The 26,829-nt window shown below is 42.7% G+C and overlaps 1 protein-coding gene across 3 annotated transcripts in view; it reads left to right on the top strand.

The window, feature by feature from the left end:
• Positions 1-26,829, top strand: part of RARB (retinoic acid receptor beta) — a 201,678-nt gene that overhangs the window by 128,841 nt on the left and 46,008 nt on the right. For all 3 annotated transcript variants that reach the window (XM_033165373.1, XM_033165374.1, XM_033165375.1), the window contains exon 2: positions 3,491-3,639. In XM_033165373.1, the coding sequence (XP_033021264.1) occupies positions 3,491-3,639 (149 nt within the window). The remainder of the gene's footprint in view (positions 1-3,490; positions 3,640-26,829) is intronic.

The raw sequence follows: 26,829 nt of genomic DNA, 5'->3' as shown, positions 1-26,829 counted from the left end.
GGATTACGATCTACCTGTTGGACATGCCTGCCTGGCTTACAGAAATTAAGCAACCTGTTCCTCTGGGCTACAGTGTCAGTGTGGAAAGAGTATTGCCGTTATTCTGGTCCCGGGGATATCTCCTCTCACTCCACTCTTAGATAATCTTTTGATTTCTGTCATAGTAATAAGTACCTTCAATTTAAAGATCTGTGATCCAGGGACTTACTCAGAATCTCAGGGCACCCCATTTCAGAAAGTGTTTCAAAGGAAAATGTGAGGTCCCAATTTGAACTAGTTCCAGGTCCTCCAAATTATTTTCTTCACAAATAGATTAACTGGCAAAGGGGAAGGAAGGACTTCACTTGCTGTCAGTATTTAAGGCTCCCTGCACTCGTCCTAACCAACACTTGAAGAGGTTGCTTCTGAGCATGGGCGTAGCCAGGATTTTTGTTGGGGGGCAGGCCTTTTGTTGGGGCAACAGAACCTCAGTTTGATATGTATTTTTATTGATTTAGGGGGGCAGCTCCCCTGCCTCCCCCCCCCCCCGCTACAGCCAATCTTCTTGAGATTTACAAATTGCTTATTGATGCATCCATGTGTGATTTAAAGAGCCTCAGAATTCAGATGGATTACCATGCCTGGGAAAACCTGTGGTCTCAATCCCTACTTATAACCACCTCAGATAAGATTCAGGAAGCAGGGCTCAAAGTCTCTTGTGTTGGCACTGGACCCCCCAAGAGATGATCTCAAATCCACAAGTCCGCCTCATCTCCATGGTGGAGGGGTGTGTGTTTGTAAAGGGATTTTCTTACATAGGTGGTGGGGGTGTCCTAAGCTGATGACTCTTTTGTGACTGGGCGATTAAGGAGATAATCATTACCTGCCAAACATTGACTTTAGACTAGGGAAACCACCTCCAATCTGCTTTTGGTGCATGAAGAATGAATCTCCGTATTACTGGGAGCAGCTAGAATTGAGATCTCTAGGTGCTGGAAATCAACAAAGAAACCTTCTAAGGCGGGGTTAGCTGAATAATAGTGCATGAGATATTGCTCTGTCTGAGCATCTTACACAGCATCATAAAATGGCAGAGGGTAAATCAGAGTGGGACCAATTCAAAAATATTTGGTTTCCATTTCTTGGTTTCATGCTGGCGTACCCACCAACATCAACCTGTGACTCAGTGTGGAGACGCTTTGTACTTATGGACTGAACTTTGTAACTGTTGTACAGTTGCACTGTTTGTTGAAGGTTTTGTTTTGTTTTGTTTTGTTTTTTATCTGTAAAAAAAGAACTCCCTGACATTCTGGAATTCTAATCAATGATGAAACGTCAATGATGAAACGTGAGGTCAATGAAAAGACAGAATTTAAGAAATGTGGCAAATATACTGCAAATCTGAATCGGTATTTGTTTTTCAATAGAAGAATGTCCCATGAGGCCAATACTTGAGCCTCTGTAGAGGTTTTGCTCTTGTCTTTTTGCTACATAAAAAGCTTTGCCATTTCTCTGAATCATCAGACAAACCTAGCTATTTTGCCTAAGGTTGGGGTTTTTTAATGTTTGAGGTTTACATCTATTTATGCTTAATTCAGTTTCTAATGCGAATATAAAATGCGTAGCAGCTAGAAGGCAAGTTGAGTTTTGTCTTCCACACTTAAATCATTCTCTTTTGGCAAAATAACTCCAGAGAGCCTCAGCACTACCTTTTAGTGTCAAAATGCCCTAAGAAACAGCAAAATGAGAACATATATTGCATATCACGGGGAATTGAAAGAATTATGGATCTTAGGCACCAAAATCCTAAATATGTGTATAGTTTTATGGTGCTCTTATAATATGACTGGCAGTGTCATATAGTGTTCTGTGACATTTTTTATGGTTGGTGCAGATGTTGGCACTTTGCACCATGAGAACATATGCTGTTCTTCAGCATGTTGTTGGAGTTGAGTGCATTGATGTTTACATCATGGAAAACATTTTACTTAATTGTGAACATATATTTTGGTTTTCGGGAAGCAGGACCAAGACACAATCTACACAGACATACATGGTGGACAGGAAGAGACCAGTTATATCTGCCATAATCTGAGAGCCAGTGTGGTGTAGTGGTTAAGAGCGGTAGACTTGTAATCTGGTGAACTGGGTTCACATCTCCGCTTCTCCACATGCAGCTGCTGGGTGGCCTTGGGCTAGTCACGCTTCTCTGAAGTCTCTCAGCCCCACTCACCTCACAGAATGTTTGTTGTGGGGGAGGGAGGGAAAGGAGAATGTTAGCCGCTTTGAAACACCTTTGGGTAGTGATAATGCGGGATATCAAATCCAAACTACTACCCTTCTTCTTCTTCTTCTTCTTCTTCTTCTTCTTCTTCTTCTTCTTCTTCTTCTGGTTGAACATGCTGGATGGAGCTAGTAGGAGTTGTAGAAGGCACCACTTTGGCAATCTCTGTCTTAAAAGACAGTACCATGTTGTAGGTGGGTGCAGATGAAAATGAGTCAGTGCCTTTCCTGCTCATAAAAAAGAAGATTAAATAATCCAGTCTAGTCTTCTAATGCTTCATTTTCTATGTTTGGGAGGTGTTCTTTGCGTGTTCAGAGAATTGTTCAAATGTGCAACTCTTCGTACTCTCCACTGTGGTTTTAAGTGGTGCAGCCCAGAAAAACAGTATATAGTACAGTACAGTGGTACCTTGGTTTTCAAATGTCTCTGTTGACGAACATTTCGGTTTTCGAACGCCGTAAACCTGGAAGTAAATACTTCAGTTTTCAAACACGCCTCCAAAGTTGAACATGCCATACAGCTTCTGCTGAGTGCAAGATCCTGAGTCCCAGCTGTTGACTATTGAGTTTTTGGTTTTCGAACATTTCTTCAATGTCTGGTTTGTTTTTTTGTATTCTAATTTGTCATGTTAATTTCTCAATTAAGGCTCTAGACCATAAAGTGTGTAAGTTTTTGACTAAAACGTGGGTTGCATTTTATTATCCCCTTGTTTACTGATATTGTTTAAGGATTCTGAATTTTTAATTGAATTAATGTGTTTTCAGTATTGATTTCAAAGTTCACTTGCAGATTGGCTGTTGCATTTTTTAATCAGATATTTTGTTCACGTTGCCTTTTGAAATGATTATATTAATTATTGTATGATGTTAGCCACCTTGGCCTATTTCTGGAGGGACAAACAAGGTGCATATAAATTAAATGAACGAAGCACTTGCTGGTTTTTGCAACACTCTACAAAGCAGGTGTGCAAAGCTCACCCCACAGGCAGCTCAGGGGATTTATTATGCGCTGCACATTAATGCTTCCTGGAAGGACAGAGTGGGCACATTAATAGAGATGGTTTTGAATGTCTGAACTGGCCCAATGTAATTATCTGTCTTACATGTTGCAACTCCCAGAAAAAGTTACATTTGAAATGAGAGATCTGTAGTGTGGATCAGCTGATGACATATCACAAAGCCAATATTTGAATACCCTAAAAACATCCTCCTCTCTTTTTCTTTGTAGCAATTGAAACTCAGAGCACCAGTTCTGAAGAACTTGTTCCCAGCCCGCCTTCCCCGCTTCCTCCTCCTCGTGTTTACAAGCCCTGCTTCGTTTGTCAGGACAAATCTTCTGGATATCACTATGGCGTCAGTGCTTGTGAGGGATGTAAGGTGAGTCTCCAGGTAAACTTCGCTGGTAAAGTGGATTGAACAGGTTGAGGGTAAAACCTGGATCAAGTGGTCTTTTCCATCCATGGCCTCTGTTGTCCTGTCTGGAGGCAATTTCATTGTTTCCCTTCCGTTTCTTTTGTATCGTTAGCAAGACTTCAAAAGGGCTCATCTTCCCCCATCATTTAGTTCACACTAGCTCTCGTCTGTGTTCAACTTTTGCATCGTCCCTTAAGGCTTGGTACTTTCATGCTGCTTATTATGGATCACTTAGTTAGTTGAAGCCGTGTTGAATTGTTGCAGACCCAGGGCTGCCGTTATGCAAACTCACAGGCTCCTTTCAGTTGCTGCTGCTGCTGTTGTTTATATAATTTGCGCTACGCACAGGCCCTGACAGGGCGCATCAATAAAAGCACGACTTCAAGTGTTGTGCCAGCAGGAGAAGAAACACTTAGATGCAATAATGGCAAACTCAGTGGTTCGCCGCAGCTAAAGTAAAGTTCTGTTCTGAAGGCCACATATCACAGTGGAAGCTAAACATTAAACCTTCATGGGAAACAACGTTTGCCTTTTCGGGTTTCAAACTTGATTAAGGATACCACACCTTCATCTTTGAGTGTTGTCTGTAGGAAAACTGGGTTAACACTGCAGTCCTATATAAATCCCATTCAACTCCATGGGACTTCCTTTGGAGTAGGCATGGATAGGATTGTGCTGTAAGGATCCGGTCTTCTAGCCAATGCTGCTGATTCCACATAGCAGCTGTGAGTGTTATATGGCATCAGAAGCATTAGCTAGAATATATTGCATGGGTGTGTCTGTGAATGTGCATGGACATTTTGAAGTTTACATTGATTTGCTGTTGTCCTTGATGCCCAGTTGGGCTGGGTTAAAAAGTCACTATCTTACCGTCTCTTTGATCAACAGGTAGTTGTAATCTCACAGAGATCACTTGGGTGTGTGTGGGTGTCTAGGTAGATATATTTGGACTGAAACAACCAATTTTTCATCTTTTTATGACACCTGATGTGTCCAGCAGTACCATCCTATGCATTGTAAGCTTCATTGAGTTAAGTAGAATTCACTTCCAACTAAATAGGCATAGGATAGCAGCCTGGAACATACAATCTTACAGCATCAAAAAATAGCATGTATTTTTTATCCTTTATCTTCCTGCCCACACACCCCAAATGCCCGCACCAACTGAACGTTGCAGAGATTCCTTTTACCTCTTGCCTGATGCATGTCCATTTTGCATAATTCGTCATGTTCTACCTATGATTTGCATCCATTTCTTGTTTTGTTCCTTCTTCGCCAACCCTGTATGTAGATGGATAATTCTTGGAGCCTGGAAGTTGCTCTGCGCTTAGTGTATTCCTGCCATACCTCTTTCTTCCAAATTGAATTTTATAAAATCCTATGCTTCTGTGGGGTCATTCCATGAAAATGAGGAAATTTTTTTAATTTTTAAAAAAAAAAAATAATAATTTTTTTACATGTTAAGTTTGTGTACACATATCAAATTGTTTTGGCAACAAAACAAATTATTCCCAGAATGCTTCATTCCAAGATGGCCACCACCTGAATGTAGCACATGTTGCAAATGAATTTGTTTTTGAAGTTAGACATACATTAAAGGTAAGATAAAATCTATTCAAACCATGTAAACAATTATTGTAATATGTATACTGAAAGCTTAAAATGTCATCTTTTGATTGCAAATAATCTATATTGCTCCAATTACATTTTTCATTGGTATTGATTGATTCTAATTATTGATGATGAAGCTGTAACGTGAGTTACCAAAACAAGTTATTTTTAGAATATCTTCCTGAATTGGAGCTTCAGAATTAAACTTTTCTGCATTTTCCTTCTAGGCAATAGATGCAATGTAATCATGTAAACATTATAATTTTATGTTACAGTTTGTGCCCTACAAACACTATCAACATGTGTAACGCGAGTTACCGCAATTATGGTAACTCACGTTACAGTGCTCAAATTTTGCATTCTAATTGCTCTTTTTGGAAAATAACTTTTTGGAAAATTACACCTGTGTGGCACAGGATGAAATTCAAAGTGCTCACTGGAAACAAAACCAAGTAAGCTTGTTTACTTGTTCAATGTGGTATAGTGGGAAGCACCACCCATTGGTTCTTGCATTTGACAATTCTGATCATTCAAAGGAGACAGTGGTATGTTACATAGATTTCATTTTGCAGCAGATTCGTAAAGAAGTTGACATAATTAATGTATGGTCTGATGGACCAAGCTCACAATTTAAGAACAAATATGTTGTGGCTGCAATTGCTGCTCTTGAAGAAAAGCACCACAAGAAAATAAGGTGGAACTACTTTGCTACATCGCATGGCAAAGGCCCAGTTGATGGCACAGGAGGGACCATTAAGCGTCAAGTTTGGAATGCAGTGAGAGCAAGAAAGCAAATAGTTTTCAACAGTGGCATAGCAAGCCTCTGCGCTGCTGGGGGCGGCGGTGGTGCAGAGGCACCCCCCTGGGGGGAGGGGCACGACGCGTGCATCGTGACGTCATCGTGACGTCACGGCGCACATGGATGCAGAAAGGGGGAATTTCCCCCTTTCCGCGGCTTTTTTTTGGTGGGAGTGGGCCAGCGAGGAGGGGGTGACAAGCGTGACACCCCCCCTCGCTGGCCCACCCACCCCCCGCCGAAAAAAACGGCGGAAAGGGGAAAAGGAGAAGCAGAGCAGGTACTTGAATGCGCCTGCTCTGCTTCCTTTCCCCCCCTCCCAGCGGTTTTTTTTTGGCGGGGGTGGGCCAGCGAGGAGGGGGTGTCATGCCAGTGACAAGCGTGACACTCCCCCTCGCTGGCCCACCCCCCGCCGAAAAAAAGCGGTTGAAAGGGGGAAAAGAGAAGCAGAGCAGGCGCTTGAATGCGCCTGCTCTGCTTCCTTTCCCGCCTCCCAGCGGCTATTTTTTGGCGGGGGGTGGGCCAGCGAGGAGGGGGTGTCATGCCAGCGTGACACCCCCTCCTTGCTGGCCCACCCTCCGCCAAAAAATAGCCGCTGGGAAGGGGGGAAAGGCGACATGCTCTCGTTCGGGGCCCGCACGGCGGGGTGGGGTGGGAAGGGCCAGCCAAAGTGTCACCCCCTCCCCTGGAACTAGGGGCGGCCCGCCCCCCGTCCCCCCTTGCTACGCCCCTGGTTTTCAGTGCCACTCAGTTTGTCACCACAGCAACTAAAGTCTCTATGGTGAAAATAGTGATCACACCAGGCCAAATCGTTAAAAGAAACGCTACGCTGAATACAATGAATATTTTCAAAAGTGCGCAGCCAGTGAAGGCCATATCAAAGATGCACCATATTAAGATTCTGGAACACAAACCTATTTGCCCCATACTTTCTAAAAATAGTGATGCAGTAACTAAGCAGACCTATGAAGTGGGAGTTCTACCTTCATTTAGTTCTAACCTTCCTACTGTTGCAAGTTCAACAGTTCCTGCTGATATTAAGCTTGGATCTTGGGTAGAAGTGAGTTATGAGGGAAATGTTTTTTCCAGGAACTGTGAAAGACATTAAAATTGTTGAAGAGCAGCAGGAGTACAAAGTTAGTGCTATGAAAAAAACTGGAAATTTCTGGACATGGCCTATGCCTGCTGATGAAATATTTTACATCCGATCTAAAGTCATTGGCGTAATTTCCCCACCTACTATGGTTAATTCAAGAGGCTATTATAGATTCTAAACTGTCTCTAACATTCATGTTTAAATAAATATTTGTCAAAATTTCCTAAGTGACAAGAAAATAATTATTTACCTTCATAAAATTCCAATGTATGAAATTATTATTTGAAAAGTAACGCGAGTTACCATATTATGTAACGTGAGTTACCATGAGAAAAGTTATTCAATTAATAACCATTGAAATTTGAAATGCCTGACCACTATGCTATGAAAGGCAAGATTTCTGTAATACTATTGCCTAAAAAGTTTTTTTCTAAATTCCTCGTAAGAGGAGGAAAAAGAAAAAACGTGGGTACATAAAATTAGGCTGTCCAATTCATGTAACGCGAGTTACCACACAAAAATAATTTTTATTTTTAATATTTTGAAATTAATATGAAAAAGGTAATAGGTTTTTAAAATAACCAGGTATGTATTATATACACAATTATTTTATTCAAGATTGCTTCTCATTTACTATGTTTAGATATTACTTAATTGTAGTAATCATATGTCAAATGTAACGCGAGTTACCATGGAATGACCCTGTGGTGCTTTTGCAGACCGTGAGCTGTAGTAATCCCATCGCCAGTCAAGTAAACTCCCTTAAAAGCTGAAAATGCAGAGATTCTTCCTTGGTTTTGATTTCCGCAAGCAGTTCTATTACCTCCTTGGCAGCCTTGCTGTTTCATTGACATGCACCTGTAATCATTCTCAGGAGCTAGTCCAACGCCTGGCGAAGTCAATTGAAACACTCTCATTGACTTCAGATAAGGATATGAGCAGCTTCTTCCGCTTTATCATGACCCAAATACTCCATAGCTCAGGCTCTTTGCAAAAGCACTTGTCAGCAAATTGGTCTTCTCTCATCTTGATTAACTCAACCTCTTCTATATCATTTTTTCCCACCCCCTTATCCTGCGATCTTGTCGTAAGTTGCTTTGTCTTGCAGTAATCCCTCTGAACTGAGAATTTCCTTCTTTTGCTCCACCAAACACTTTTCCCTTTGGCCTTCCTTAACCCCATCTTCCTCGACAATAATTCTTCTTCAGCTGCTCCCTGCAGCCTATTCTCATCTGATTTTGTGCAACTCGATCTTCCGAGCATGGAATATTTTAAAACCTGCAATAAAACGCCATATGGTGTTAATGAGGCTGTGTGAATAATGGCAAGGAATAAATTGTATTATTTTTCAATCCCTGACATTAATATGCCCGCAGTTTACCAGGATGTATTGAAAATGTTGGACACCAGATTGCTTAAATATCCAAATTAGATCATTGGGAAGAAGTGAATTGGTGAGTTATTAGTACATCTTCAAGGTTAAAAACTGTCTTTTAAGTTAGGATTCCCAAGAGCATGGCAGATTTTTGAAAACTGCAGCTTCATGTTCATTCCTAGAGAATCGGCAGAACTGTGCTTTCTTGTGGGCCCTGTTTATTTGCTATTTTTCTATTATGTTTATTTCCTGCCTTTCCCCCAAAGAGCTCAAGGGGGACACAGGATTCTCACAACAACCCTCTGAGGTAGATTAAACTGAAGAACAATGACTTCCTCAAGGTCATTGCTCCCCAAATAGCTTCATGCCTGAGTCAGAATTTGAACCCTGGTCTCCCAGATGCTAGCCCAACACTCTATTCACTACCTCACCCATTATCAGGGTTAGTACAGAAGGTAATTTGTAGGAAGGGCTGAAGGAGTGTGCCTCTGAGAAAAGTCATTCGGAAAACAGGAAGTCAGACCATTGGTCCAACCAGTTCTCTAGGGTTTCAGGCAGGAAGCTGTCCCAGCCCTCACTGGAGATGCCAGAGATTGAACCTGGGGCATTCTGCATGTAAACCAAATGCTCTACCACTGAGCTATGATCTTTGCATTTAGGTCCATTGTTTGCATATGCTTATAAAAGGTAAAGGACCCCTGGACGGTTAAGTCCAGTCAAAGGCAACTATGGGGTTGCAGTGCTCACCCCGCTTTCAGGCCGAGGGAGCCTGCATTTGTCCACAGAGAGCATTTTGGGGTCATGTGGCCAACATGACTTAAACCACTTCTGGCACAACGGTACACCATGACAGAAACCAGAGTACACAGAAACGCTGTTTACCTTCCTGCCGCAGCCGTACCTACTTATCTGCTTGCACTGGTGTGCTTTTGAACTGCTACGTTGGCAGGAGCTGGGACAGAGCAATGGGAGCTCACCCTGTCATGGGGATTCAAACCACCGACCTTCCGATCAGCAAGCCCACAGCGCCACCCACGTCCCTATATGCATGTAACACTGAAGCACAAAGCATGGTTCATGAATCACTACTGTTCATGAGCTATGCTGGTGCATGCAACCCAAGTGCTCCTGCTGCCCATCTGACTGGTTTGCCCCAGCCACTCTGGGCGGCTCCTATTATGTTGGAAATAATATTACGATATTCTAAGGAGATTCTGTCTAAACATTAGGAAGAACTTTCAGATAGTAAGCGCCATTCGACCGTGGAGTGGACTCGGATGGAGGTGGTGGACTCTCCTTCCTTGGTGGTTTTTAGGCAGAGGTTGGGTAGCCATCTCATGGATGCTTCAGTTGAGATTCCTGCATTGCAGGGGGTTGGAATAGATGCCGTGTAGGATCCCTTCCAACTCTGTGATTCTGTGTCAAGCTAATATTCTAGATAGAGACGGCGTGTTCCAGAGGCTGTTTTATTCTGGTTCACTTTTTGACCTTCAGCTTGTTGGGGGGGGGGATTAAAGCACTGGTCTCAGCAGTTGTAAGGCTCTTGCTGAAAGCCCCACTCTTTGCTACCGACTTTACTCTCCATTGTAGCAGTCTGCAGAAGACTGGGGCGGGGGGGGGGGTGGCTTTGGGTGTAGTGGGTCTGCTTTTCCAAATAATGCCAGCATTGTGCTGGTGAATAGGAGCAACCAATGCTCTGGCAGATTCAGCTGTCTGTTAGAGCCTTGTCCCTTGTTCTAAGCAGTTAGAAGGCGACATTCCTTTGGTCGCAACACACGGCTTGGATTTCTGGCACAAGCTGTGTATGTAGCAGAGTTGCCTAGAGCAATTTAAGACAAAAAAAGTAGGAGAAAACTGCAGGAAGCACAAAGGATGCTCACATTTTTATAGTGGGAGCCAGCAAATTTGTTTGCACAGCAGAGGTGCCTCTCTGTCTCTTGTAGATGCTCAGGGACAAAACGCCCATAAATTCAACCCACAGTTGTTTCCCACGTCAGTGTCAATCTTTAAAAAGCGGGATCCCCAGTTGGATGTTTTGTTAATAAAGCTTCACCTAGGACAGATGTCGAAAGCAACCATGTTGCTGCATTCTGAGCGAAAGGGCTGTGCAAATTTACATGCCTGTCTGTCTTTGATGCCTCTCTACACAGCCAAATAAGTACTTTTTTTTGTAAGACAGTGTATGCTATATGGAAATGATAGGAAATAAAAGTAATCAGAAGAGGACTGATTGGTTGGGTCACCTGATCATGCTGCAACCAGTCACTGTCAGGGACTGGCTGGGCAATGAGGTGTCATGGGAGGTGCCAGCTGGGGACCCCTAAGGGAAAGCCCAGAAGAGGAAGGCTCAGAGCCTGGGGATTGGTGGTGGGGCATTGAGGAGAGGTCAGAGGGGGGAGATTGGGAGGAGGTGCTGAAGGGACAGCAGGGGTTAGTGAACAGGAGGAACCTGCGGCAGGGAGCAGCCCAGACTCCAAGACTGAACCGGGGGGGGGGGGGAGGTCAAGAGATTGTTGAAGAATCCAGGGGGGTCTCCCTCTCCTGCTGTGAGAAGCTTCCCTCCCCCCTGTTCTCGAAGAACATGTGAGATTTGGAGAGCAGAACAGAGGTGGGATGCTGAGAAAGCACCCAGGAGAGGAGGAGTCTTAGAAAGGGCTAAGGGCAGGACCTTCAGTCCTGGCAACTATTCTATAGGGGCAAGACCTGATGGGAAGGTCTTCCTTATCTGTGAAGATGCTTTCCTAGAAGTCTAAAGTTTTGAACTCTAAACCAAATTCTGTCCCATCAGCTATCCCTCATCCATGCCAGGAACCTAAGAAAAATCAAAATTCTGAACTAGAATACCACCCAATGTCCTTGTCATGTCTACAGACTGGTCATTTTGCCTCTGGCCACGGTTCCCTTCCAAGCCAGCAAAATTGAATTCCATATTGGACTACTAAATATTTCAAGGACATTCTCCCTGGCTTGAAATGTGACCTCAGGCTTTCCATTTGTAGGGAAGAGCCATCAGTTTCCATATGCAGTCCTGACAGATTAGGAAAGGGTACAGCATTTTTGTTCAGTCATTCAGTCGTGTCCGACTCTTCGTGACCCCATGGACCAGAGCACGCCAGGCACCCATATCCTCCACTGCCTCCCGCAGTTTGACCAAACTCATGCCAGTCGCTGGTACAGCATAGAATGAGCATAATATTCTGTTCTTTGCCTTATCATTACACATTTCCATTTGCTAGGCTTATATGCCCTGATATGACTGTTTAAGAATAGCTTTCACCCTACTTTCACAGCAGTTGGCCTGGTGTTTCAGGCTGAAGCGTTCTGTTTACAAAGCAGCAAATAAATACTGCATGCTGTAATTCTTGGTGCAGTTCAAAGACGGTGGCAGGCTGTGTTGTTGTTGTTGTTGTTGTTGTTGTTGTTGTTGTTGTTGTTGTTGTTGTTACTGTTTTATTTATACCCTGCCCATGTAACTGGGTTTCCCCAGCCACTCTGGGTGGCTCCCAACAGAATATTAAAAACATGATAAAACATCAAACATAAAAAATTTCCCTAAACAGGGCTGCTTTCAGATGTACTCTAAAAGTCAGATAGTTGTTTATTTCCTTGACACCTGATGGGAGGGCGTTCCACAGGGCGGGTGCCACTACTGAGAAGGCCCTCTGCCTGGTTCCCTGTAACTTCACTTCTCGCAGGTAGGGAACCACCAGAAATCATCATAGTGCTTTAAAATCATCAGACCTGACTTCGTCTTCCTTGTTTCTAGAAACAGGTCTCATAGAGAAAATTTGCCATTGCTTTGAGAAAAGTTCTTCCATGTCAAGGCTGATGATACCTTGAAAAGAAAAGGGGGAAATGAAGTTTATGACATGGGTCTCTTGATGTCACCTATAATTTACCCAGTCCTCTAAATGCTACCTGTGTTCCCACTTGCTCAGTTCTTCATGATTACTTAGTGACCAGAGGTCTGTCATTTCATTTCGTTCTTTCTTACACTTCTTTAAACAAATTCCCGCTCTCCTAAGAAAACCCTGTTTGTTTAAATCAGGGATGGAGAACATGGGTGTCTGCAAGAATTTTTCCAGAGAGTGGGTGGGTGGGTACAAAGTAAAAAACACATTGACTTAATTTATTCCCTAAATAAGAAGGATCATATCTGTACATTTTGTCTCATGATCAGGTTCTACAGATACTAGAAATTTTTCAGAAATCCAATGTATTCCACGTTTCACTGTGGGCCCAGGAGCTCAAAATTTGCAAAGCAACATTCTTTGCAGCCACATTTATTTTTTTCTTCTGATCATTAAAGATGGACTCCTTTGCCCCTTGAATCTAAATCATGTTGGGGCAGATGTACATTTACAGCTTACTTTCCCTGGCAGTGAAGAGGACCCTTAAAGTAGGAGTGGATGTCATTTGCTGTCATTTCCCACTGCCCGATTAGTTTAGAAAAAGCCATAGGCTGCAATTCTCAAGTCTGCACTGTGATAGTGCAAGCCCCATTAGTTTTAATGGGGCTTGTGACAGAACAGCACTTTGAGGAGTGAGGCTGTTAACATAAATAGCTTCCCTCATGAACAGGCATGGCAAATTTGTTTGGGTTTGAAATCCATCTTAAATAGCCACAAATCTAAATGTGGGAAATGTATTTGGTAGCTTTCTACTGAATAAATGAGACTGAATATACATTAGGGAGTAAGTGACCATCATTGTGTATGCATCAGCTCACACTAAAATTTCCGCCTTAAAAAAAGATATAAGTACCAGAGAAGCGTAAGTGATAAAGCTGCTTCTGCTTCCATTTTCACACACTTGGATCCCATTCTACCTCCAGAGAAGTTTGAACACATGAGGCTCCTGTGTGGTCTCCCATTCTGGGACTACTGGTAAGACCCAAACCAGCAGAAGTGGAATTACCTATAAGTGCCTTTAGACCAGGGTTCCCCAAACATGGGTCTCCAGGTGTTTTCGGACTGTAATTCCCATCATCCCTGACCATGGGCCCTGCTAGCTAGGGATGATGGGAGTTGTAGTCTAGAACAGGCATAGGCAAAATCAGCCCTCCAGATGTTTTGGGACTACAACTCCCATGATCCCTAGCTAACAGGACCAGTTGTCAGGGATGATGGGAGTTGTAGTCCAAAAACAAATGGAGGGCCGAGTTTGCCTATGCCTGGTCTAGAAACAGCTGGAGACCCAAGTTTGGGAAACCCTGCTTTAGACCATTTCCCCAGACTGCAGTCCTTTGCACATTTACTTGAGTGAGAGTCTGTACAATGGGACCCAAGAGTAAATATGCTTAAGATAACACTCCCAGTCCTTTATTCTAAGTAGTGAGAAGTAGCCAACATAGTGCCGTCCAACTTTTGCTGGTTGTCTGGTTCTGCTGGTAGGTGGAGGCGACATCTGGAGGGAACACTCCACAAGGGAGGGTGTTTGAAAAAGGGTGAGAGGATGTCTGCTCTGCAGGCAAGGGGTGCCATAACTGGGCTCCTGAGTCCCACAGGGGTGCCTCAGGAAAAAATGTAGTTGTTCAAGGGAGTTGTGGAGCCAAACAGGTTGAAAACCTCTGACATAAAGTATTCAGACTAGGCTGTCAGAAAAATATACACGTCTCTGTGGACTACATATAGACTCAAAACATGGTAGAAAGAATTATGCTACCGGTATATGAGGACAAAAACACACATTTTTGTTACATACAGTAATGGGAAAAATAATGTGCACTCTCTTTGAATTCAGTGCAAAATAAAATAAAAAATTCCTTCCAGTAGCACCTTAGAGACCAACTAAGTTAGTTCTTGGTATGAGCTTTCGTGTGGATGCACACTTCTTCAGATATCTGGTATCTGAAGAAGTGTGCATGCACACGAAAGCTCATACCAAGAACTAACTTAGTTGGTCTCTAAGGTGCTACTGGAAGGAATTTTTTATTTTATTTTGTTTTGACTATGGCAGACCAACACGGCTACCTACCTGTAATTTGAATTCAATGGTTTTACATATGAAGACATAGTAACAATGGTGTAGTGGTTAAGAGTGGTAGACTCGTAATCTGGTGAACCGGGTTCGCGTCTCCGCTCCTCCACATGCAGCTGCTGGGTGACCTTGGGCTAGTCACACTTCTCTGAAGTCTCTCAGCCCCGCTTACCTCCCAGAGTGTTTGTTGTGGGGGAGGAAGGGAAAGGAGAATGTTAGCCGCTTTGAGACTCCTTCGGGTAGTGATAAAGCGGGATATCAAATCCAAACTCTTCTTCTTCCTTGGCAGATCTTAAAAATAGGTAAATACAACCTCAGATGAACATCAGCACATGACATATTACCCCATGTCATAATTTATTTAACAGAAATAAAGTCAAAATGGAGAAAGCATGTATGGAAATCTAAGTACTCGCTTACTACTTCCATAGGAATTAAAGAGGCCAAGTAGTAGACTGGTGCTGCTAATCAAATGCGCTTGCTTAATTGGTCAGCAGTAAGTGTGCCGACCTCTATAAAAGCTGAAGTTTTAGTGGTTTGCTGGTCTGGAGCATTCAGGTGTGTTTTAACACAATGCCATGGAGGAAAGATGACACAGTACTCTTAGAGAAGCAATTGCTGCCACCAATGAAATTGGGAAGGGTTCTAAGGCCATCTCCAACCAATTTTAACTCTATCATTCAAATGAGAAAGATTATTCAAAAGTGGAAAATATTCGAGACAGTTGCCAATCTTCCCAGGAATGGACTTATCAGCAAATTCACCCCAAGGTCAGACTGTGCAATGCTCAGAGAAATTGCAAAAAACCCAGGCCCTACAGGCTTCAGTTAGCATGTTAAATGTTAAAGTTCATGAAAATGTAATTAGAAATAGACAGAACAAGTGTGGTTTGTTACGAAGGGTTGCCAGGAGAAAGCCTCTTCTCTCTAAAAAGAACATGGCGGCAACATGGATTAGGTTTGTAATGTTGCATCTGAACAAACCACAAGATTTCTGGAGCAAAGTCCTTTGGACAGACAAGACCAAAGTGGAGGTGTTTGGCCATAACGCACAGCACCACATTTGGCAAAAACCAAACACAGCATATCAGCACAAGCACCTCATACCAGCTGTCAAGCACGGTGGTGGAAGGGTGATGATTTGAGCTTGTTTTGCAGCTGCAGGACTTGGGAACCTTGCAGTTATTGCATCAACCATGAACTCCTCTGTATACCAAAGTATTCTACAGTCAAATGTGAGGCCGTCTGCCCCACAGCTGAAGTTTGGCTGAAACTGGGTCATGCAACAGGACAAGGATCCCAAGCGCACCAGCAAATCTACAACAGAATGGCTGAAAAAGAAAAGAATCAAGGTGTTGCAATGGCCCAGTCAAAGTCCAGACCTCAACGCAATTGAAATGCTGTGCGGGACCTTAAGAGAGCTGTGCATAAACAGATGTCAGCAAACCTCAATGAATGGAAGCAACGTTGTAAAGAAGAGTGGGCCAAAATTCCTCCACAGTAATGTGGGAGACTGTCCTACAGAAAACGATTACAGTGTTACCTTGACTTACGAGCGACTCGACTTTCGTATTTTTCGACTTCTGAATGACCTCCGGAAGCGAAAAAATGGCCGCCGCTTCCGAAATTTTCAACTTGCGAAGGGAAAGCGGTGGTACGATACCTCGACTTACGAAAATTTGAATGCACTTTTTTAGACTTCCCACTGTAGTCCTGGTCTAGTTTGGGCTACCCTACACTACAGTGGGCATTTTGTTTTTTTGAGGGGGGCTTCAGTTGAAGTTTTCCCAACCCACACAAATTGCAGGAGTGGAGAGCCTGATCCAGATCAAACCCATAGCGAAGGTCACAAAGTTAGAATCCCAATTCAGGAGAGGCCCCCAACCTGGGAAATTTATGTAAAAATTCCCTGCACTTTTAAAAGGCACAAATATGCAGGCATGTAGTTTGGACCTGAGGCCCTTAAGACACATACAGTGAGGTGATTGTTTACACATGTAGCATACAGGAACTCTTTAATTGTTTAATTACATTATTTTGAAGAAATCCTCTAACTTGCTTCTTTGCCTATTGATCTTGCATATATATCTCATTAGTTCCTTTACAATCGATGAGTGCTGCAGGCTCTGCTGCATGCATGATCAGAGCATGAGTTTGCTTGGCTGGTAGTGTGTGTGTGTGTGTGTGTGTGTGTGTTGTGTGTGTAAATACTGACTGGTAAAAAGGCAAGCACTTTCTGTTGCAAATTAAAAGGGTTTTTGAGGAAGCTTCCTAAAAAAAAACGTAGCAGCTAATGGTGTTGAAGCAGCTTCTTCATTAAATGGATCCCACAAACAACCCAGTTTGCTGATTTGACTTCATAGCCTGTCTGTCGCAAGTCTGTAGGGCACAGTTTACTGAACTCATACAGAAAATCTGTTATAAGCCATACTTCTGCAAAAGACAAGGCAGCAGTTGGCATGTTTATGTGATAATGAACAGCAGCACCTCCACGCCACAATAGCAGACCCTATTTTCCAGGGACAGTATCAGATTTACAGAAGCTGTTCTGGTTCCTGATTTGATCCTGGAGTGTCCCACTTTTCCTTTGGACACCCCTATTTTCAGTGGAGAAATGTTGAGGGTAAGCTATCCACCCCACCATTTTATTACTTCTTTACTTCTTAAATAGTTCTAAAACAAAAAAAATGTTGTGTGGCTTACAAACTTAAGCATTTTTATCCCTCTTTTCTATAAGAGCCCGGTAGCGCCAGTAAAGTTCGATTAGAGTGCAGTGATTTATTTATTTTTATGAAGAAGCAAGAATTCATCACTGCATTTGGTATTGAGGAGTATAAGGAAGTCAGAGCTTTTTCAGATAAATTGCTTCTTTATTCTGCTTTTTGTTATAGGGTAAGATATTCTTTGGGACAATGCTCTGAAGACTGAGGTTGTTCTGAGAATATTGGGCTGTTACTTCATCATAATTTGTATTGCCTGCCCTGAGAAATAGTGAGCAAAATTATATTGAAGTGAAGGTGGGAGATGTCCAAGTCTTTAACAAATGTACACACTTAAATCTGTCTTTTCCTTAGCAGCCTTTAGCCTAAAATAATTGAAGGGGGGACGGCGACACCAAAGACAGGTTTCGAAAAAGCAACAGAAGGCGTCACGAGTCTCAAATAACTCCACAAATGCTCCGTGGCTTGAGGGCTTAAACAAGTTACATTGAGAAAAGACCCTGGATCATAATGTAATTCGTTCATCTATACTTAAACATCTGCTTACCAAATTTTGCTTTACACTCCTTTTTTTTTTAAAAAAAAACCATGTGCTTTTGGAAGTATACTTAAATTCATTTTAAGTGTTCTTGAACGCAAAAGATGTAAAACTTTATAGTGCGCTGGGAAAATGTGCACTGAATAAATGTTGCACTAGTTTGGAGATAATAATTTGGGAGTATGGAATGGAAATGCAACAATATCTGGGTGGGTGGGGGAGAGCAGCTACAGAAATGGTTTGGGAAAGTGTCATTCTTTAGTAAGAAATACTGTGCTTAATTAATTCTTACTCCTGGGAGGTCAGCCTGGGGCACTCATTATTGTCTTAATTGGTGGTATAAATCCTGAGACCCTGGAGGAAGAAAAACGAAGAGCAGTTAACAGTGGATAGTCTTCAGGAGAAGTGCTGGTGGTTGGAGCACAATTGCAGATTGTGACAGTTTACGAGTTCAGTGGGTTAGAGGTCTAGCCCTACCTAAATTAGGTTAGAGTGTCTTGAATATTTTTTTAAAAAAAAGAAAAGATGATTCATTGCTGTATTTGGCATGCAGAGGTCTAGGGGTCTTCCTCCTTTCTTAGATCAGAGCTTCTTTCAGATCTCTGCTACTGATATTAAATTCGTGAAGTTTCCCATCTGGTGTTTCTAAAGAGGTTCAAGTATTCTAGCAGATTTTGCAAAGAGAGAAGTGTGTTCTTCTTCTTGTTTTACACCTTTTGTCAATACTTATTTGAAAGTTTTTTTGGGGAAAATTGAAGAACTAGTATGTTCATGAACTCATATTTTCTCCCCCAAATATTCTTATTATTGTAGACAAGTGTCTCCAAATTCAAATGGATCTTAGTTAAAGCCTTGATTTAACTCAGAGTAGTTCACCTCTTACTCTTGGCAATCGTTTGCCACTGCATTTGCGGTATGTTTGGTCCTTGTTAGGCATAGCTATGCTACAGTCGGACGATGCTCTCCTGTAATTGTGCATCGCAGGGGAAGATTGGTAATGCAGAGAAAGTGACCTTTCAGTGGGAAGCATCTGCCTTCCCTTTAAATCTCTGCACAACGCTTAGAAAATAGTCGGTGTTATAAGTTATAAATGATAGTAAATTACTGTTACTCTGAATGTGGACTTAGGAGTGAGGTGGAAGTGGAAATGGCATAAGGAGGGTGAAATATGCTTTGTTTGACCATAAAGTTGTGAATTTTGTACTTTGGAGTGAGAGAAGATTTCTAGGTTGGCAGCACATTCCCATTCTCAATTCCCAGCATATTCAGATGGGGGCTTTCATTTTACATTACGTGAGAGAGTAGTTCATTCATGCCAGCATAGCAGTCTCATGAAATGAGCAAGTTTGGATGGCCCACTAAGGTTCAGCTTTACAAATGTATATATAGTCGTACCCCGGAAGTCAAATGAAATCCGTTCCGGAAGTCCATTTGACTTCCAAAACATTCAGAAACCAAGGCGCAGCTTCCGATTGGCTGCAGGAAGCCGCATCGGACGTTTGGGTTCCAAAGAACATTCACAAACCAGAACACTCACTTCCGGGTTTGCGGCGTTCGGGAGCCAAAACGTTTGACTCGCAAGGCGTTCGGGATCCAAGGTACAACTGTACTTAGGGCTGCTGTAAATAGCATCCCTATTTACATAGCATCCTGTGCTCCTCCATCCCCCTCTGAATTGAAAATTCCTGCCACTTGCCTTGTGGTTACATATTGTGTTGCGAGAAACAGGCTGTGTTGGCATTAAGGATCTGGTTAACTGGAATTTCAGATAAGGGAAAGAAACTCTGCTTACCTACCTCAACTATGGTTTGCATTGCTGGCTGCTTAGCCATCCATGGCAAACACCAACAGGGAACAGGAAGGTTAAATCTTTGCTGCAGAAAGAAAGAGGTGAGGGCAGGGAAGGGAAGGGAAAGGAAGGAGAGCAGGATCCTGAGATCTGTTTCCTGTTGCTTAACTGTGGATTCTATATCTACTCAGCACACAAGATACCACACATTGCTTCACCTTTGGATGCCACAAATGCGCATATTTTTCAGGTGCTGTTAAATGTTGGATAGATGATGCTGGATTTTAAGTGAATTGCTACCTGGTTTGGATTTTAGAGGCTCTTGTGCACTATGTGAACTATGTATTATCATCAGCTGCCTTATCAGCCTATTATGGAATAGAAATGTGCACTTCAGAGAAATCTAGCTCCTGAATCAATTTATCGTTTTTGACGTTTTATATCCTTCACTAGCAAGGAGGAGGAGGAGGAGGAGGAGGAGGAAGCAGCAGCAGCACACTAGATTTAATGTGGTGCAATTTCAATGCAGACTCACAATGTGGTAAAACACAGTGCATATATTCTTCCCATGTGACTGATCTGTACTAAACTTAACACCACTGCTTAAATTAAATACAGTCAGAAGGAATGCTATAGGCAAAGGCAATGTGCATTTCTCCGGAAGTTGTTTGCTACAAATATAGTATTGACAGTTCACAATCGAACCTTGTCATTGTCTATGATACAATTCAGTTTTATTCCCTGTTGCAGAGCTGGTTAATGCACTTGTAATTGTCTTTCTGCCAGCTGGCCAAGAGAGACACGGAAGCTTGTTTCTTGTATCATTCGTAAAAAGAAATTAAAAATGACTCATATTTGTACTACGACTGTGTTGGAGCATTTCTCCTGCATCATACCAAATTACGGGGTGAATGTTACTCCAAATGCCTTCCGAAGAATATGTTAGCAGTGCGTGGCCTCAGGCCTGGGAAGTCACAGCAAATAGAGTCATAAGATGGGAACTGATTTCATTGGGACTGACTTTGGAGTACGTAGGACTGCTTTGGAAAAGAGAGAGAAAAGCAGAATTTCTTGGTGCTTTAAAAAGGAGGAAGGAAAACTACCCAGTTATTTGTTCATAACAAAATGTTCTATGCTGTTTGTTGAGTGCTGCAGATAATAAGTGAAGCTTGTTCTTGGTTTGTTTGTTTTTTTAAAAAAAAATACGTAAAACAGTGAAAGGGAAGGAAGGGAATGACTGAAGATTTTAAAAACATAGCTATACATTACCACGTGCATGGAGTTACTACAGGTTTTTTTGGAAAAACAACAGGAAGCAGGCTGTTGTATCTTTAGCAACTGCACACAGGCAGAAGTTCTACAGGTGTGGTTTCTCCCTGGCTTAGTGATGTAGTGATCATTAACGATTGACCTGTTTGGTTTTTTTTAATGGTCTGCTCTCTTAAAAGGCCAAGAGAAAAGTGTGTGCACACATCATTTTGAAAATTATTAATATCTGGTGATATTAATATGAATACCATAACATTAAAAGTCACAGTTTCTAAAGAGAAATGTTTTAACCTTCCGCAAGGCTCTGTAAATGATTTTGGAGTGGCCATTCTGGGGCAGACATTCTGAATCACAACAATACATCAAGAGGTTAAATATATCACTGAATGGAGACTTTCAGCACATTGTATGCATTAATTGGCTTTCCAATGCCAGGGTGTCTGTGTTGTTAACACCTGTTTTGTGATTTGCTACCACAGTCAAACCTCGGTTTTTGATCGTCTCCGTTGCTGAACGTTTCGGCTCCCGAACGTCGAAAACCCAGATGTAAGTGTTCCGGTTTTCGAACATTTTTTGGAAGCCAAACGTCCAACGTGGCAGACAAGCGGCTTCTGATTGGGTCCTCTGATTGCAAGAGCCAATCAGAAGCCGCACCTCAGAAATTGGACGTTTCGGAAGTCAAAGGTCCTTCTGGAACAGATTACTTTCGACTTCCGAGGTACCACTTTATCTAATTAATTACATAATCAGCACAATTGTACTTTTTTGCATTTCATTTTCTTCTGGCCTTACTGTTCACAACCCCTCCACCCTCAAATCATCTGCCTATATTCCTGTAATTCAGGATAACACTTTGTGCATCTAATGAAAAGGACTGTCGTCCACAAAAATGTATGCCATGATATTATTTAATTATGTAGTTATTTATTGATGCTTTTGAATTATGGTGCTGGAGGAGACTCTTGAGAGTCCCATGGACTGCAAGAAGATCAAACCTATCCATTCTTAAGGAAATCAGCCCTGAGTGCTCACTGGAAGGACAGATCCTGAAGCTGAGGCTCCAATACTTTGGCCACCTCGTGAGAAGAGAAGACTCCCTGGAAAAGACCCTGATGTTGGGAAAGATTGAGGGCACAAGGAGAAGGGGACGGCAGAGGACGAGATGGTTGGACAGTGTTCTTGAAGCTACTAACAGGAGTTTGACCAAACTGCGGGAGGCAGTGGAAGACAGGAGTGACTGGCTTGCTCTGGTCCATGGGGTCACGAAGAGTCGGACACGATTAAACGACTAAACAACAAGTTATTTATTAGACTTATTAGTTGCTTGTTACCTGAAGGTCTCCAACCAACTTACAATACATTTAAAAACACAATTATCAATACATCAGTCCATAGAAGCAAAGCAAAACAGACGCCATAACATCCGCAGGAAGCTTTGGTAGCATGCTAGTGACAACACAACACCAACTCAGTCTTATCAAAGGCCTGGGAAGAAAGGTCAGTGCTTACCTGGCACAGAAAAGATGTCAGCAAAAGCTCTAATCATTCCACGGACATGGAGCCACAACTGAAAAGACCCTGTCCCATGTCACCGTCCTCTGAGTCTCCCTCGGAGTAGGAACTTGGAGAAGGGCCTGCAGTGAAGATCTAAGGCTCTGGTGTGGTTTCTCATTGAGAGAGGCCTAAGGTTTTAACCTTAGGATTTGTTTTGAAATCAGGGCCCTATAGCAACTTTTACGTAGTAAATGCCTTCATCTCAATTCACAGCGAGCACCGTCAGGTTCGTAAAAGCATGTCTGGTGTGGAAACATATCACCGGAACACACCCTGCAGTCTCCACTCCTTCCGCAGGTAAGTTGCGGTTTGTCTTGGGGGTCCTTCCCTGCATTCAAGTGTAGTCTGAAAGCCAACTTATGGGGCTTCCACTGCTGCAGTTCTCTCCGCACCCTCCCTCGAGCATAGAGTCAACTAGCCTGTTCTGGGAACATTATTACATTAAAGGCAAAATTCCTCCTAAGTTAGTGAGGAGAGAGGCCACACCAAGAGGAATTCTGCTTTCTGTGCCACTCTCCAAGATACAGGAGCCATTTCAAATCTGGACCTGGCAACCCTAATCTATCTAAAGAGATGGATGGAGAATTTCCTTGAGCAAGTATTAACCGGTCTGAATTTAGACAAAGCTTTTTCCTAATCTCCCTTTTGGCTCAGATTGTTTAACTGTCCCATTGAGCAGGCAGGCCACGTTGATCTAAATGAGTCTTACATAAGCACATAAGCACTTGGAGAATGAGCGTATGTGTAGATTTGTATGGGTATTTTTTGCTAATATTCTAATACAGCATGTTACGTAACATTCAGGCATGTCTGTTCTTTGTAAATGCAGAAAAGCTGTATTTGTCAGTAGTCCATGGGAGCCAAGTATGGAGGGCCATGGGGGCCAAGTCCCCTCCCCATTCCAAATCATAGGGCACTCAACCTGTGGCGTGTCCACACAACATGTCAGCATGCCCCACGTTGTGTGTGCGTGTGACATCAGCATGCTACAGTGTGTGCTGACATCATGTGCATATACCTCAGGCTGCGCTGACGTTGTGCACAAGTTGTGGGGTGTGCACACATGCCATGTCTTGTGGCCCCAGGCCCCCTCACTCACGGGCGCAAGGTGGCACATGTGCAATAGTCTTATCCAGAAGGGTGGATACTTGCCATCAACAGAAGTTTGCTGAGTGAGCTTCTCCCCTGAAAACGCTTGTTTTTTCACCAACCCACTTTTCTCCTTAAGTCACGTAACAGCAGCTAACTTGCAAGTCAAAAATCTCAGCTTGGAATTTGTTTATCTGCCATCATCAGTAAGATGAGGCATGCCACACGCTGGACAACACATTCCTGTGATTTAAAACCAAAAGAAATAATGCCCCTATCAGGCCATTTTTCCTTTTGAGACACAGCATGAGGATAACTCAGGGTTTTAAATCATAGGAGTTGCCATGTAGAAAATAGAAGTAATGGTGTGATTTGGTATAGATGCACTGAGTTATTTTAATAGTGTTTGCTGTTAAGGTAATGCATTCCATAGGATTTGAAATCCTTTAAAACGCCCTTGAATTCTGAGCAAAGGGGCATTTGGCTTAGCATCACAGAGGAAGTGATACACACAATGACTTCCTTTGTACGGAGATGGCATTCTGAAGTCCTTTGTGACACTGGTTATTAAATCTGTTCAGATCTTCTTTAAGCAACCTATCCCTGAACTAAACTCTTTCATGTTTGACATAGCAATAGACAAGCATTACAAAAGTAAATAGCAACAAGGTTGGCCTCTTTTTTTGGCATTGTGTTAAAGTAACATTGTCTAAATGGGTTACTTTGGCTTTAAATAATAGACCTAGTAACTGGCTTTATTTGCTCGCTGGGTACATGTGGTTTCACATAGCATTCTCCACTTTCAATGGGGCAGATAAGGTATCAACACAATTAAAAGTGAAAAATAATCTGTCTGCTTTGCCAGTGGTGAATGCTCAGAGAACACACACTGATACAATAGATTTTGAATAATTTATACGAGTCGTCTCCCCCCCCCCTCTTTCCTTCTCGCAATCTGTAAATGAGGACACCTAATGCGACATGGCCAGGATGATACTCTATCCATCTTCTGTTAAGATAAGAAGATGCTGGGGGGGGGGCAGGGGAGAGGGAGGAGCGTTTCAGTCAAGTGTGGTTTTGTGATGAGCAAGGGTGTGGGTGGGTTGGGGAAAAAACCGACAGTCAAAAAAGAAAAGCAAGCTTCTATTAATCAGGATTTGCATTTGCAAACTGATAAAAGAAGCAGCAAAGTGAAAAATTCAAAATGCCAAATTAATTTGGCTCCTAGCACTGCTCCTTCATTCAGTAAATTAAATACAAAGCACCGGCACTCTCCCTAGAAGGAACCACTGCTATTTTCTTCTTCTCTCCCCCTTCCCCTTCCTGGTAGCCCAATGAGTCAGTGTGTCTGGCTGCTAACCAGAAGGTTGGTAGTTTGAGTCCACCCAGGGACAGCTGTCGACAGGATTCCGGCATTGCAGGGGGTTGGACTAGATGACCCTGGGTACCCTTACAGTTCTAGGGTTCTGCGCAGGCCATAGTAAAACAACACATTTTTCTGGCTCATTGTATTTGATTTTGCATGGCAAGGATAATAAGCTTGCAGTGTGTGTGTGTGTGTGTGTGTGTGCAGCTCCAGTGCTCCTATCAAAGAGGATTTATACGGGTGCTATAGCGCCCATTAACACTAATGAGAATTGTTCATGTAAATTCCTTATGCCTCACAGGCATAATCTATCCCTCGTAAGAGTGCTCAACACTAATAAATAGAGCAAAATGTGGACAAATGGGTCCTTTAAAAAAAGTAACATATGAGACTTCATACCCTGATGGCTATTAATTTAAAGGCATTATATCATTACAATTATTGTTATTATAGATAATAAATTATGTGTTCCCTCTTGGCATGGGCAGTTTTCCTGGAAGAGAATTTTAAATATACAAACCAATATTGTGGCCCCACCATGGGTTGCAAAAGTGGGTTTAGGGAAATTTGGGATTGGATGCTGCAAGGCAGAGTGAGCTGGGACCCCACCAGGTATGTGGAGGTACAATTTCTGGGAAGAAGAAGAGTTCCATAATACCTCTCTTTGCTTGCAGATTCTCTTGAGCAAATGGTGTCTTTTTAGTCCATTTCCACCCACCTTGCTTTTTTAGCCTCTCCGCTCCCAGCTAGTCTCTGAAACCAGAAAAATGTCCTGGAAAATACGGTAGCTGAGGGTAGGGATTTAAAGGGGAGAAACAGCAGACATAGGAAGAGTTAAACACTCCCTTTCCCCACCTGTAAGTTTTTCAACTGCAAATGCTTCTTCATTGCAGTACATCAGGAAATACAAGCTTGGGAAGAAATGTTTGCCACGATCTCTTAATAGTCCTGCCCTTAATTAATAATACCTACCCCTTCCACCCTAAGGTCCCAGGGCAGGTTTCAGCAATTTAAAATAAAGTCACCAAAAATATCTTCTAATCTCAATAACATAAGAAGTAACCATTCATACAATTGCTTATCTTGTATTTCCAATATTTATGCGTTATAAACCTTAAAGGTCATTTTCTAAAAAGAGATTACTTTTCCCATGTCGTGGGATGCTTTAATAAGATACCCTCTCATCCACAGTGGGCTTTCAAAATAGTGGTAAGAGCCATTGACTGCCCCTCAGCCTAGCCTACTTCACAGGGTTATTGTGGGGATTAAATGAGGAGGGGGAGTACCATGTATGCCTCCTTGAGCTCCTGGGGGGTGGGGGAAGTGGGATATAAATTCAAGAAATAAAATAAATAAGGACTGTCACATTCCCTTGCTTGGGGAACTGAGCAGCAGAGGCCAAGCGAGATTCTTCTACGCATTTTTACTTATGCTTAGTTGTATGGTGTTTCCCCACCATTCCATTCCTTTCCCTTGTTTGTGTACTTTTCCTTCTTGCTTGCCGGCTGGCAACTTCAGATCATAGAATCGTAGAGTTGGAAGGGAACCTGTGGGTCATCTAGTCCAACCCCCTGCAATTTAGGAATCTAAACTTACAGCATTCGTGAGAGGTGTTCATCCGACCTCCGCTTAAAAACCTCGAAGGAAGGAGAGTCCACCACCTCCTGAGAGAGTATGTTCTACCGTCTAATACCTCTGTCAGAAAATCCTTCCTGGGGTTAATGTTGCAACAAGCATGGCATATTCAGTGCCGGCAGTCAAGTGAGATACCTAGACTGTATCTCACTCAATATAGAGGAGAGGTGGGTGAGAGAGCTAAAGGGTTCTGTTCAATGTTAGTCATACTCTCAGTAGACCCACTGAAATTAGCGGACAGGACTAACTCACTTGCCTTACTCACATCCTATCCAGGAGGTGGTTCTGCCTGTCAGCTTCCTCCATCTCATTGTTGCCCTTACAGGGAGGAGTTAGCT

The sequence above is a fragment of the Lacerta agilis genome, chromosome 12, assembly GCF_009819535.1.
Source record: "Lacerta agilis isolate rLacAgi1 chromosome 12, rLacAgi1.pri, whole genome shotgun sequence".
Lineage (NCBI taxonomy): Eukaryota > Metazoa > Chordata > Lepidosauria > Squamata > Lacertidae > Lacerta > Lacerta agilis.
Note: the sequence above shows the minus strand (reverse complement) of the source record. Positions and strands in the feature narration are given on the sequence as shown.